We start from the raw sequence: 16109 nt of genomic DNA on the forward strand, positions 1-16109 counted from the left end.
TAATAATTTCATTGTATTTTAATTCAACAATTACCTACGTGACGAAGCTGTCGCCGAATAAACACACGCACCTCCTGTCACACTTTGCGGGTGGCCGATACGCGGTGTCTGGATCTCAAAGGGGAAATCTTACCAAGGGGAAAAGGAGACCTTAAACTCAGATCGATGGCAATAAGGACGAGTGGCTCAAACAAATATTTTAAATGGCAACCTACGTGACAGAATGTTACTACTAAAACATTAGGTAGGAAGAGACAAATTTTCAAATTTTTTTTTAAATATTTCAGAAATCATTTAAAAATATATATTTTGTTTTACTAAATAGGTAATATCTTCTGGAGTTTAAATAAATTTTTATATTTTATGTTGTCATATATATTTTTTGTAACATTATGGAATATGCGCAGGATGAAGTGGCGGGAGACAGCCAAGATTCGTATGAAATACTCCTCTGTCACGCGGATTTACCACTCTGTAACGTAATTTTAAATACAAAAATATAAATTTATATTTTTGTAAACGTGCACAGCCGTTGTGTTTTTAGTACAATGCACGCTGAAATATAAATAAATAAATAAATATTTCTAAAACTCATGATTTTTTCTTCACAACTGATGGAGACTAAGTTATGTAGGTTAAAAAGAAGAACTGCCCAAAAACAAACGAACGAGAGCTGTCGACGCTGTCGTGCTATCGGTACGTCACGGCTATAATAAAGGCGTGGTTAGCGCAGAAGCGCTCACATGCACCACAGTTTGAAAGCTAGAGCTAGATAGAGTGACCCCCCCAGGTCGGGTAGTGATCCAAACCACAGAACACAGCATTAACCCGACTCTGGCGGAGTATCGCCGCAGCGCTGCACCGAGCCACACACGATGCGCTGTGGGCAGTATAATATATAGTATTTTACCTCATATGTAGAGCCGTATTTTATCATATAGGTACATAGATAGCCGCCAAAAGACATATTGTTATGAATAAACTTGTAATTTAACCTTCCTTATCTAGAGGTTAAAAGTGTGGATAATGGATATCTAATTAAAACACACACACTAAGTTTGGATTAAATTGTGTTTTCTAAATAAATGCAACGCGAGATCTAAATTATAAAATTTACTTACTGCCATCCTACAGAAATTTAAAGTGAATGCCGTAAAAATGCATGTGAAATCTGTTATGTATAAGAAGAAAACTATGGAAGAAACACATTATTTTTCTATAAAATATACAGCCAACTACTAAAAACGACATCGAAAATCCCTTCCACGACAAGCAACCACCGGCTCCGGTCCATAAAACGAACTATAATCCGACTACCTCAGTCTAAAGATTGTGACGTTTAAAAAGCCATTAGCATCCCCTTCAGTGTCTAGGGGTTATTAACTCGGTATTGTTTGCAGGGGAGATGACCTCGGGGGGAGCGGCCCGGGTCTCGGGCTGAGCTATGGCGCGCTCTCGCCTCGTCGCCTGTCTCTTTACGGCACATTTTCTCTGCTGCATCAATGGTGAGTGCTGCTGCGATTCGTTTTCAGTTTTATGTTTATGTAGTGTTAAAAAGGTAAAGCCGAAAGAGGTGAAGAGGGCTCATTATGAAGAACTTTTGTGGTACGATTTTTAAAAAGTCGCTTTTCTATATTATTTCTTGTCCAATTTCTTAAAAGTAGGTTGTCGTATCAGACATGCTGAACAATTTTTATTTTAGATTTAGACCTATTATAATTGCTTAGTATGGTAGGTACCTACATTGACCATAAGAAATGAAATTCTACCCTGTATTTCATGTAAGTGACTAGTGAGTAAATTGCTTTATTGAGAGGGCCGGGAAAGCTCACGTTAACGAGTTCTACTATAATCAAGTTAACACCGTAAAGCACCGTGTTCTGAAACCTTTAGGTAATTGCTGGGTACTACTCGTATGCACACCATTTTATTAAAGAATATTTGTTTCCAATATACCACTTATATTATCTCTATGATAGTAACATAGTTCTTATCGATAAAGCCGTTTGTACATTTTCTCTGTAACTTTTAATCAATGTCAAATAAATCAATTTGCATTCTATATTAAAATGAAATATTTCGCTCTAATTTGATCGATAAATTGGCTTAACTTTGCGTCTCACCTGTCTACTGTATAGTGTCTAGCTCTCGATGGCTCCTGAATTCCTAGTATTTGTATAGTTAGCCTCTAGTAGATGGAGCTCAATTGAATCCACAACAATTAACCAATTAATTCAGGTGTTATGAATTTATAACAGACAACATTACATTACATTACACACGAATAATTTGGTTCGTTTTTAAAAGTCAACAGACAAGGTTACATACACTAAAAATCTATTAGCTAAAGTGATTTGTTTAATTTTGAGTGCTGTGCCAAATAGCCAAGCTTTGATTTCCGTAGAAAGGATACTTACATCACCTATATCTTAGAATAGTAGAGAAACACATAAATAACACAAAATTATATCTGCTTATTTTTTTGTATTGTTCTATTAATATTATTACTGTTCACTTCAGCATAACATGATCTTTAATATCCGAAGAGGAAGGCTATTAATATTTTTTTCATCCATCACAATCGCAATAAATTCCGAGTTCCCATCTCCCGAGCCCTGAAGATATCAGAACTGAATTTCCTTTTAAATCAGCTTGTCCTTTGAAAGCGTGCATTCAGGTGCACCATTATTCTTCGTTTACTTCACTGACTGCAGAAATCCGGTTCATATTCCCGAGGATTTGCGAAGTAATAAGACGTCTAAACCATGCTCGGCGCTATTGCTCAATTTACTGTAAACATTTAATGTGCCATGCGGAGGAGCGCGTCGTTTATGAAACATTAAGTATTAGCTGAACTTACTTGCATAACAATGTTAGTTTTAATACAATATTTGCAAATTATACTCTGGTTGTTCGAAATATTTTATAGTTTCATTGAATATACGTACGTTGTATGTACCTTTAGTAACGGACCGGAAATGTGTGCCCGCAACCCGCGCGGACGAAACACGAGTAATTAGGTTTTGTGTTTCTTTCGAGTATCGCATTAGAAAACATGACTTTTGTTATGACTGATGACGACATTATCTGCCGAGGAAGATATAACCGAAGTAGTTGTATCTCTCAGGACAAAATGAACCTACCTTGTAACAACACCAGCGTCCTCTCCGGTGCACCGGACCACGCTAGCAGAACCGATAAGCAGTGGTTCTATGAAAAAGGGTCATTGAGTTAGAATTATCATTATGATAACGTCATGATTTTTTTTTCAATTTTCGAAAGTATAATTGACATAATCAATCCAATTTCATGCAAATGTGTTTACCTTTAATAAAATTATAGGTACTTAAATGTAATCAATAAAATCAATCTAATTGGCTGACTTTATTCTGTCAGTTACCCTACCCGTGATATAACTTGATTTGTCATTCACAGAGACATTATCGAATTAGAGAACATCTACGCCAGTAATATCACTTGTTACTGGATGACTTAATCCCGTTGACTGGCGTACAAGGCTGTAGCTAAGCCAACGATATTCATTTGCCTTAATTGCTATTACGCGCGTTGTGAACGGGATAAACAAAACATGGTTGGCTTTGATCTGACAGCGAGAATTGATTTGTCAGGCATCTTACATAATACTCGTAATAAAGGGTAAAAAATCAGTTCATGTTTTGAGAAACGTATTTCTAACATAATTTTATAAGAGCAATGTTATCTAATTTAGAGTGATAACTTGCGATCGTATAGATCGCTTACTGGTTCAGTATTAAAACGGAATAACATTTAAATTGGTCAGACCGCTTCTGACCAATTTCGGAAGATTACATCCAGTAAGCCTTTAGGTAGCCTTTAGGCGGATTTTGCACAACCTGCGGAGCTCAACGCCTCTGCATAGTAGATATGGCGGTCTTATCACTAAAAGTTTTTTTATAGACTACCTTTGGATGAAACAATAATTTAAAGTTAAATCCTTATCCTTACTAATATTATAAATGCGATAGTAACTGTGTCTGTCTGTCTGTCTGCCTGTCTGTTACTCTTTCACGCCAAAACTACTGAACGGATTTGAATGAAATTTGGTATACATACGGTCTAGACCCTGGGAAAGAACATAGGATACTTTTTATCCCGGAATTCCCACGGGAAAACTTTTAAAGGCGAAGCGAAGCGCGCGGGAACAGCTATTTATGATAAAAGTGTACTAAATCTAAAAGAATAACAATATACTTACCTAATTATAAGAATTCAGTACCGAATGACCCACTGAGAACTATCCTTTGTAACATTTATCTGTGGATTATTATTATTATAGGTACTTCATTGAAAGATGATTTCAAGAGAAGGTAACTATTACGACTTTATTTCTGAGAACGGAAGCGTCTCTATCCGGCTTATTCAGTGTAACTTTTTATTTAATCAAAGATAAGGCAGTATATCTGTGACCATGTTAAATTAATTTTTATATACTTAGTTATTTCATATAATTTAACAACAAAGAGTGTAATTAAAGTCTAATAAAACTCTTGTCGTAGGTCCTTGCGAAACAAAATTCTTAATTTAGTTTGAGATCGTCTGAAGTTTTTTTGCAAAACGTAATTTCATGGTGCCAAAACTTTTAGATTCCTCATCAAGAGTTCCAGTCAAAGTTATATCCTTTAGTTGTATGATTTGATCAGAGTTTGGCACAGTATGTACGTAGGTAGATTACTAACGACGATGTCATGTCATTTACCTACATTTGTAACAATTATCCGTATGTAAACTGTGCCAGATCACTTCGTTTGTTGAGTTATTTTGCACAAGTGTCACAATTTTCCTGAAATAATATTTGCTAAAACTGGTGAGAGTCATAATCAATTATTAAATATGTTTCGGCCCCTCGGCCGGGCCTCTCTAATAGAGACTATAAAACGAGCAATTCTCTAACCCGTCGTAAATACGAGACGTAAAATCCGTCCATCGGTGGGACAAAGCTGGAGATCATAATTTAAAATTTAACACTTAATCAAGCTTTGCTGACAATCAAGATTTATGTCTCCGCAGAGAGCGTTTCATTTTCCAGTCCATTTCCTTCCACAGGTCTTTAGGGCGATAACGCGATTAATTTTTAATCTGATCAGCTGAAGACCATTAATTTCTCGGTCGGATCTGCCGACGCCTCGTCGTCCATAGATTAATGGAGTTATCGGTTGTTTACGGGCCCCGCCGGCGTCGATAGTCACCTAAATAAGCGCGGCTGTTTGCGAATTATTACGATTACTTAGCCGACGTCGGGGGCAGGAACTTCGATAAAGTATAACTTGGTTTCGACTTGCGAACGAGTTCAGTTAATTTACGTTATAACTGTTGTTGTCTGGGGGTTGTATTGATTATTTATTACTTTTCAGGCGAGTGATTAACTAAAATATAACTTGGCAAGAAAGGACTTCTAGGCACTTTACTTATTAAATATGTACCTACCAGCCTATTCCACAACCTGTTAAAATGCGATTCAATTCCGAAGTTATAAATTTGAAAAAAAAACAACCCGATACAATTGAAGCAACTTACGTTACGTTACCAGAGATATAAACTCAACATCACAAACTCCACAAAACTCTGATTTACTGACCCTAAGTTTCTCTCCAGTGTGCATGCCGGACGGAGGGGAGAGCCGGCCGCGCGACCAGAGTACGGTCTCCGAGTCGTCCAAGCGGTTCCGAGCGGAGTTCCTGGAGGACTGGCCGCAGCTCCCAGGGGAGCCCTACTTCGACCCGACCACCCCCGTCAACGTCACCGGCCTCGTCGGACACCCCGTCACGCTGCTGTGCAAAGTGAAGAACTTGCAGAATAGAACGGTATTGTTTTTAGCGACATTATTTTATACATGAAGACATTTCTAAATAGTACTCGTAAATGTAATAAGGAAAATAGAAAAATATTCAATGGCAATTATCCTGAATCCCGTGATCATCATCATCATGTCCTCCACACCGTATCCGGCAATGACGACTCCTGTATGTGCATTCCAGGTTGTTGTTTTGTCGGGCTCTAATGTAATGTGCGCTCACCTTGAAATCACGGCTACAAGACGCACAGTACAGATGGCCAGACAAATCCCGTCCTACTACTAGTGCCACAGAATAGATTGTGGTATCTTGTATGTATGATGTTGTTGATGTGTAATTAGACTGATCAATCATTCTTGTTAACCACTCAGGTATCATGGGTGCGGCACCGCGACATCCACCTGCTGACGGTGGGGCGCTACACGTACACCTCGGACCAGCGCTTCGAGGCGCAGCACAAGCCGCGCAGCGAGGAGTGGGCGCTGCGCATCCGCAGCCCGCAGCGCCGCGACTCCGGCCAGTACGAGTGCCAGATATCCACCACGCCGCCCATAGGCCACGCGGTCTACCTCAACATTGTCGGTGAGTGAGCAATCACCACCGGTGTTCATGACAGTACGAGTGCCAGATATCCACCACGCCGCCCATAGGCCACGCGGTCTACCTCAACATTGTCGGTGAGTGAGCAATCACCACCGGTGTTCATGACAGTACGAGTGCCAGATATCCACCACGCCGCCCATAGGCCACGCGGTCTACCTCAACATTGTCGGTGAGTGAGCAATCACCACCGGTGTTCATGACAGTACGAGTGCCAGATATCCACCACGCCGCCCATAGGCCACGCGGTCTACCTCAACATTGTCGGTGAGTGAGCAATCACCACCGGTGTTCATGACAGTACGAGTGCCAGATATCCACCACGCCGCCCATAGGCCACGCGGTCTACCTCAACATTGTCGGTGAGTGAGCAATCACCACCGGTGTTCATGACAGTACGAGTGCCAGATATCCACCACGCCGCCCATAGGCCACGCGGTCTACCTCAACATTGTCGGTGAGTGAGCAATCACCGCCGGTGTTCATGACAGTACGAGTGCCAGATATCCACCACGCCGCCCATAGGCCACGCGGTCTACCTCAACATTGTCGGTGAGTGAGCAATCACCGCCGGTGTTCATGACAGTAGGTACGAGTGCCAGATATTCACCACGATATAAATGCAATTTCAGAAATTCAATTTTAATTTATTATTACGCTATTTTAATAAAACCTAAGTAGCTAAGATGTTGGATTCATTTTTTGATTTTACAAAACATGTGGGATAAAAAACAGCAAACCTCACTTAAGTATGTATATGCAAACCAAGAATAAGTATTATACATTTCCAACGATGAGATGAAAGAAAGATACTGTTTCTTTTGAACAGTCCAGCATCATCCATGCTCGAAGAAATATGAATGACATGAATGGCTGAACATCGTTAGTAACTTTGGAAAAGCTAAAAGATCCGGAAATAATTACGCGCTAACCTCAGCCGAGCCATATGTGGAGCAAACAAGAGCTTCCTTTGTCAAGAAAGAAACAAGTGAATGAGGCAACTCGGGACAAACAAACCATACAAAAATCAGACGTCATTAAAATACACTCTTAAGTTATTTCCACAAAAAATTTTTTTTGGGTAACATTTTTTCTAGTCATTTTAAATACGCACGTAAACATAACGCACAGCCCGTAATGATCCTATGCAGGACATGAGCCTCCTCCAAGAATAGAGGGTTATTGCTATAATCAATTTATAAAAGTTGAACATTAGACATGTTTTTAATTTTTTTTTATTCCGTTTATATAACAATTTATGAAAAAATATAAATATTTACTTTTATGTTTCAATATTTTTCCTATAGTTTTTTTTTATATTAATGATGAGGTTTTGGTCTATATTTTTTTGTTTAAGCCATTCCGATCTCGTTTTCCGAGTAACCAGCTTCACCGAAAAACCGAGCGAGGGCGGCCGCGGCGTAAAGTGAATTGCGAGAAACTAAATAAAGTCGAAACGAACTTTCATCCCGCCCGCAGCGGTGATTTCTGTCATGGCAGGTACTTGTCAGAGGTTTCTTTAATTTACTTCTCATTTTCTGTTCGGACATAAAATTGATTAAAATTGTAAATACTTTTAAGTTCAATAAGTAAAGCCAATTAGTTTCAAGAAAATTTTATATTTAGGTTACTTAAATATGTACAGGCAAATTAATTTTAAGATTTTTTGCATTTATACCATTATTAGTCTTTATGTTAACAGGAATTCTAAGTTTAAGTATCGCGTTTATTTAAATGTAAAAAAATACAACCCTTATCAATAAACAAAATACTGAGTTTGTAAAAAGAATGTGAGATTTGTAAACAAAATTAATTTAAATTTAGAATACAAAGCCATTCCAAACTTTTCTATTTGACATGACCAGTATAAAGAATGGAAAGGTAAAGACCTAAGTATTATTTATAAAATCTGAGTGGTTAATCCTTTCAGCACATTTACAAACCCTAGTCTAGTATTTGTAAATGTGTTGAAAGGATTCCCATCTATTTAAAATGCTGCAGGGTTGAGTGACAAGAGAGCGATGGCGTCGCGGCTTCGTACTATTTGTTTGCCGAACAAGAACGTCAAAGAGCTAATCCTACTCGTTATATTTACCTTTACTTACCTCAGTAGATCACGTCTTTATTGACTAAAGGCTTCAAAGGATCTCTTCGATTCAAAGTATATTTATAGAACGTAAGCCGAAAAGATATTTTATTAAAATGACATACGTTTAATGGGTTTTTAAAAAAGATTATATGATATCCCTAATTCCCTATGTGGATCATTTTTATACATGATGTCCCGTTACTAAATGTTAAGCTGATAGATGGTGATGTTTAAAATAGTTAAAATTGCAAATTTTATGTCAGATTCTTCAAAATTACCCTGATACTTATTGAAAGTATTGGATTCTTTCGTTCGGGTATGAAATAAGTTATAGCTGCATTTATATTTATGGTATACAATATTCTTTACATCCCGAATAACCAAGCGGAGCTGTAAAATCGGGAGTATAAAATAAATTACACCAAAAGAGGAAATGAAGGAGTCCACAAATCCGAATGCAAGCGCCCTTTGGCCGACCTCAGCAAAGTCACAAGCGGTCCTCTGGCAATAAAATCAAATGGAATTGTGAAAAAGATAGTGATCACTGACCTCTTTCCAGAACCAGAAACGGAGATCCTTGGTGGGCCTGACCTGTTCATCTACGCGGGGTCCACGATAAACTTGACATGTATCGTGAGGCACACTCCCGAGCCCCCCACCTCCATCACCTGGACACATCGAGGGAAGGTAAGCTGCCAATTATTTTGGCAGGACTTTAATGCCATATCTGACACATTTTTCCTTTTATAAACAAAGCAAGCATTAATTAGCACGCTCCGTGATTTAAAAAAAGTTCTTTTCTAATTAAAATTTTTGCTTTTAACAGAATCTAAACAATAACATGCCTCAAGCAGTAAATATCGTGGTAGTGAAAGAGCTTTACCTTTGGACTATGTTTTATTTTAAGAACTGAATCTTTTTGTTTCATTTTTAATTACAAAATGTCATGACCATGACCACGATTCTCATAGAATTTGTCAGAAATATCTGGAAATATCCACCTTATTTGAGAACATTTGTGATTAAATCCAATGAGTATTTGTTACTTTTCTCGCACAAAACTTTAGAATATTACAGTTTTTTTAGAATAAAGCATAAACTATGCCACTTTTTAGAGAAAAGAGTACACCTATTTTTTTTCAATGTGTGCGAACCTCGAGGGAAAATCTAGTATTACTTTATTATAACTGTGGTTTTGTTATTCTTACTTTGTACGAGTGGTGTACGAATATTTAAAAAGATTTTCAGTTGCTTTTTATATGGAGAAAACCCCTTTTTAGTTAGCTTTAGAAATATTTATTTAATGCAACCATCACACAAAAAAATTAATATACTACCTACATACATATACATACTTACCATGTACACACTTGAAAAAAATATAGGCCCTGGAGAGGCCATCTAATTCAAGTTATCTAATTGAACTAAAATTAATCATTCCTTTATTTTAAAATAGAAACAAAACTGCTTTCCTTACCTTTACGATACAATACCTGCTATAACTTAATTGAAAAACACACAACATAAATTACTCTACAAAGTAAGAGTAAGCACATAAGGCCTTATCGCTATAAATATAAACGATCTCTTCCAGGCAACCTTTGAGTGAATGAAATTAAAAAATATAATTATAAACAAACAAAAACCCGACTGCACGCTAAAAAGATGAAAACAAGCCCCAATGTTAATGGAAAGTATCGCAGGCGGGGACCAGCAGAGGGTTCACCATTTAGCTGAATGTTACTTAGATAGGTAGACCTTGTGTGGCGGTCAAGTCGGTCCCCGCCTGCGATACTTTCCATTAACATTGGGGCTTGTTTTCATCTTTTTAGCGTGCAGTCGGGTTTTTTGTTTGTTTATAATTATATTTTTTTATTTGTAACTTTTTCGTTGTTTTATATTTTATGAAATAATATATTATGTCAGTAGTCGGGTTTTAGTTTATGAACACATTTTATTTCAATCATTTTGGTGATGTGATTTAAATACTTACCTACAATATGCATATTTTTGTAATGTGCTAATCAAGCGCTTTCATTTGATACCACACACGGCATAGTTGGAAAAGTATTATTTTTTCGATCATCACTTTATGTCCTCTAGAGGGCGCTATATACATTTTAATATAACGTCACATAGCCTATAATCATTGCGCAATTAAGACTCTTCTAACGATACGAGTACCTCATACATCAAAATCTATCAAGCCGTTTAGGCTACAGGAGGGAACAAAGAAACAGACATACAGACATACATACATACATACATACATACATACATACAAACATACAATCGAAAAACATTACCCTCCTTCTTCTAAGACTAGATAAATGAGGAAGGCATACATAATGTTACGCATTTAAATAAAAGTACTAGAGACATTTGTGGCAATTCTCTCCCTTCTCTTTCTTTTCTCTGTTTTAATTCTCTTCCCTGTCATCCATCTCGCAGGCGATTAACTTCGACTCGACCCGTGGGGGCATCTCGCTGGTGACAGAGAAGGGCACCCACAGCAGCAGCCGTCTGCTGGTGCAGTCGGCGCGGACCTCGGACGCCGGCGCCTACGTGTGTGGGCCTGACAACGCGCAGACCGCCACGGCTAAGGTCCATGTGCTTACTGGTTAGTATATGCCTAAACCGCAGGCAACGGAACCTTGAATACTGGGGGTTACTCTATATAACGAAAAACTAAGTTTCGGAGCGCTGTTACACGAGCCGGAAAGCCGGATTGCACGATTGTTCGTTGGTTTTTCGTCAGTATAGAGGAACCATCCTGGAGCCGGAGTTGAGGTTGGAAGAACTGCTGATAATTGATCCTTGATTCCTACAACGAATAAGCTTGTGTAAAAGATACAACTAGTTTGCAATTGTCAGGTGTGTGTGTGAGTAGAATAAAATATTATAGAATACTACTTTATTGATTTAACAGATAACAATGAATAAAAAATTCAAAATCAAATTAAATAATTTAAGAGAAAGTTATAAAAATCGGCCCACGAAAGCAAAGTTATGAGGTATTTTATATATACTTGTTACTGTAGTAGTTATGGCTAGTTAGAATTCCTCAGATTATGAAGCTACATCTAAGGTGTCTATTAAACGGCAATTTTACAACCGAAATAACTTTTAGATGACGACTGAAAAATGTATCGTAAAACATTTACTTGCCGAATAAGAAAATGTACTTAGCTTCAAAACAAAGTCGACTGAGAATTGAGCACACACTAACGTACAGATAAAAACCTCTTTGCGGTATTCAAGTATTCATACCTTTTTCATGACCGTACACTTCGCGTTATCGGGTGTAAGACATTTGTGGAAGAAAAATGAAACTTTATGAGCTAACTAGCTTTCCCGCGAGCTTTGCTTCGACTTAAAAGGGGAGTTTTTCCCGTGGGATTTCCAGATTAATCAGTATCAAATAAGTTAATCTAGGCATACCAGCTTACAAAGTACTAAATTGTATAAAAATCGGTACAGCCATTTTCCCATGAAAGAGTAACAAGCATCCACACTTAAAAACTTTCACGTTTACATTATTAGCAGGATCGTGAAGCGAGCGATTGTTATGTAAGTCACTTAATAAAGTAGTATTATTTTATGTAGTTCTGTATCTATAGATACTAAGCACGACCACCCGTTTATATAGGACAACAGGATTATGCTAAACATGCGTTTGTGTATTCATGCGTACAAACATATATTAATGCCGTCATGATGTTGTACTACATCAAAGTCAGCATAGCGAGTGCTGGTAATGGTCGAACACGGCTTGGATTAGATTAGGTGCGCCTACGGTATTGGGGTCACACTAAACAGTCGCTAACTTATGAAATGGGCCAAGACTATGACTCAGCATTTATTACCACATTCATTTATAACATAATATATATATGAGAACGGTGGTAGCTCAGTCGGGTAAGCGCCCGCTCCTCACGCCAGAGATGCGGGTTCGAATCCCGGCGCTGACATGTACCAATGAGTTCTTTTAACTTAAGTACAATGTATACCATTGCTCTTACGGTGAAGGAAAACATCGTGAGGAAACCTGCATATCTGTATTTAGCACATCTAGATATGTGAACCCACCAACCCGCAGTGGACCAGCGTGGTGGGAAATGGTCCAAGCTTAGGAAGGCAGTTTAGACCTTGGGGATATGCACAAAGGTTCCACTCGAGAGAGCCAGGTGCAGGTACCTTCACCCCCATAGAGAATAGAATAGAATAGAATATGCAGTAGAAAACGTTCTTAAATAATCCAGATTACTCTATTTATCGACTACGAGTATATTGGAATTGAATTTGTTATTCCTTTTCTGTTTAATAATATAAAGTACAAAATTTTAGTTATGCAAGTCCTCCTAAGTTAATCGAATATCTGTGTTCTAGTTCGATTTCTATGTATTTTTGTTCCACGTATTACAAAAATATCGTAAAGCGATTTGCTCCAATTTTTCTTCTGCTATCTACAGCAGCTGTGAAACATTTCGTCTTGATCGGAATCCCAGCTGTAAATCCTTTCTGATTTGATATTATATTATTAGAAATATCTGTATCAATATTCTAGTGAACGCGAAAGTGTATGTTTATTGTTTATAGTTAAGTCATTTTACTAAATCCAAAACATATAGTCATATAACAAGGATTTCAGTCTACTACTAATACAAGACATAAAACATAATAATTTTTATAGCGTCGCAGCTACATAAACTTCACAATAAAAACGCGCATATGTAACAATGAAATGACACAAAATGTTCGTTCGTGGAACTGGATGGTTACTTTAGCTTAACAAAAAATCGAACAAACCGTGTTATGCAGTTGGTATATTAAATACAATGACATAGAGTAGTGGTTAGCATAGTAGCGCTCCGGAATTTCGTTTTTTATAAGGTAGAGTGACCCCCTCGGGCCGGACGCGCATCGGTCTCCACTATTTATTATTTATACACATTTTCCTACAACACTGAAAGCTTTGATTGAATGCCATTTTTCACCACAAATAATGGCCGGACCATCCCGGGCATTTCGCCAATAAAGATTTTTCTGCCTTATGAAAAAATACTGAAATAGATTGAGCCACGTATGTACAGTTAGGGGCAACAAAAACTACCCTCTCTCAGAGGGTGATATTAAACTTAACTCAATTTACAATCACCTTGTTAATAAGTCGTGTGTTGTTGGTGTACAGTAAATAATATATTCGACTTAGTAACAGAAAGCCAAAATACGAGTATATTTACATTACATTACATAGAATACTACTACTACTTACTAGAATCATTTGTTGGTCTTCAAATAAATAAATAAATAAATACAGAAGCATTGTTACTATGAGAGGGCGTCAGGTTTCTCTGCCCATGACCGTACCACGATTCTACACTCACGGGCAATGAAAAAGTTCCAGTAAAATAATTATGGAACGCCAATGGCAGGTGGAATCTCTTCATCGCTCGTGAGTGTATGATTTCAGGCGTTACTGGGAGTGTTACAATACAATACAATATAACTTTATTGAAGAAGAAGAAAAAAACACACAACATACATTACATAACAAAGAAGGAGTAAGCACAATAGGCGGCCTTATCGCTAAAAGTGATCTCTTACATGCAACCTTTGGGTGAATGAGCGACTTATGGAGTAAAAGAGGAAGGTGTACACGTATTGCATTTAAATATAAGTACTAGTGTTCCTGATCTAGTTATTATTTCCAGGAGAGACCCCGGCGGCCATGCAGGGGCGCGGGCAGCAGTGGGCGGCGCGCTGGCAGCTCTCGGCACTTCTACTCATTGTGTGGTCCACGTACACACATATAGCGGACATCACACTTTATTGTCACTCTTAGAAATATTCTTATCTATCTTACTATAAGTATAAGTACAATATCTGTATGATTTTTTCAACAATAAAATAAATGAAATAAGTTGTGGTTGACTCCTGATATGGTAAGGTCTTATATTTGTTCTTCTTTCTTTATATATTTCAGTTCTTACACCAGATTGTTTGAGTTAAACTTTGTTTAAAATACTTTAGGTACATAAATACTTTGAATCATTGAAATTTAATTGGATTGAAGAAGTGGTGCATTTTATTACAGACCCTCATAAATATTATTAATTATAAGAAATATCTAAATTGCGAATTGACCAAACACAAAATCTTTATGCAACAAAAGGGCGTTTAAGATTTCAGACAAAGTGCCAGTAATAGTTAAATTAAATAAGAACTTGATCTTACATAATATTCTCTTCCATTCACGATCTAAATAAGTCTTACGAGACCGACTTCTATCCCGGTCTGTAGTGACGGACTCCAATTTTCCACTACATTAACAACACAAGACAGTATTATGGACATACATACCCACTTATAAGACGAACGAGTATACTGTCCTTACATATTGCGTCGTAAAAGTTAGTTAAAATGAAACTTGTACCACGACAAATAGTATATTTTAGTAGAGAGTAACCAACGAAGCACAAACGAAACAAAATATTACTGGCTGCTTTTGTTAATATATATCGGTATATTAATATTTTTGTGTTGATGATTGATCCAGATGATACATTAAAATTCAAGATGGCTTAAAACTTTTATGCAAATGTTTTTTTTAAACTTCTACTTAGATATAAGTTTATATAATTGTAAATATAATAGATTTAATTCATACTATTTAATACAATAACTAATAAGCTAATACTATGAGAAACATCGATTACATTGTGCATTGATTCCATCATATTGTAATAAACCTATAATCTAAGTGAATTTATTTGATTTCTATCGAAAACGAATTGTTTTCAAAGATGTTATAACTTTTTAAATTTATTTATTTTAATGATATTTTTTTAACAAAAGAAATATGTAGATTTATCATTTTTTATGTAACCCAATTTAAACACTGTAGGTACTGTACGTTAATCGAAAAATGATGTTTTCTACGTACTTGTATGTTTTATAAAAACATTCACGTCGTTCATATAAAGTTTTAAATTGTTATTAATTACTTAATTCAGTAACTACATAATATGCATTATAGATCTAGATAAATATTATGGGAAATGTGTTAATGTATTAATGTTCAGTTTAATGAAAAGATTTTATATGAATGCATTTTTATTTACTTTTTCCTTTAAAATTTCGAGACGATTTTAAAAATATACCCAACACAAGCTAATAAACAATGAAACATACAGACATTCAACTAGTCATTCTGAACAATTTCAAAAAAGCCAGCTAATTAGTGAAATGATTCGATAAGTATCTAGTTATTTATTGTTCATAAAGTTTTATGGAATTTTAACACCGATTTAAGTAGGTACATAATAATATTATCAGTTAGTTCTGAAACTTTGAAAATTTGATACTTATGGTTTTGGCTAGCTGAGTCTGAAGGCCAAAAAATTTGTCATTCCTTTATTAAAATACCATACTACATAATAATATGTTACGAAAGAGTGGTACCTAATATTGCAGACTCGTTAGAAGTGAGTCCATCAGCGACTAAGGTAGAGAACGCGAGTAACCAAGTACGAAACTAACCTTAATTTATAAACTGAAAAGCGTTTCGAAATAGGAATGTCGCT

General features: G+C 36.7%; 1 protein-coding gene across 1 annotated transcript in view; it reads left to right on the top strand.

Moving 5' to 3' along the window:
• Nucleotides 1-15281, top strand: part of LOC105383294 (zwei Ig domain protein zig-8) — a 28782-nt gene extending 13501 nt beyond the window's left edge. Inside the window, exons 2-7 of the mRNA XM_011553328.3 lie at nucleotides 1401-1505; nucleotides 5635-5843; nucleotides 6206-6416; nucleotides 9083-9210; nucleotides 10975-11143; nucleotides 14238-15281. Of these exons, the coding sequence (XP_011551630.2) occupies nucleotides 1445-1505; nucleotides 5635-5843; nucleotides 6206-6416; nucleotides 9083-9210; nucleotides 10975-11143; nucleotides 14238-14368 (909 nt within the window). The 5' untranslated portion in view covers nucleotides 1401-1444 and the 3' untranslated portion in view covers nucleotides 14369-15281. The remainder of the gene's footprint in view (nucleotides 1-1400; nucleotides 1506-5634; nucleotides 5844-6205; nucleotides 6417-9082; nucleotides 9211-10974; nucleotides 11144-14237) is intronic.
• Nucleotides 15282-16109: the final 828 nt, after the last annotated feature.

This window comes from Plutella xylostella, chromosome 12 (assembly GCF_932276165.1).
Source record: "Plutella xylostella chromosome 12, ilPluXylo3.1, whole genome shotgun sequence".
NCBI classification, from domain to species: Eukaryota; Metazoa; Arthropoda; class Insecta; order Lepidoptera; family Plutellidae; genus Plutella; species Plutella xylostella.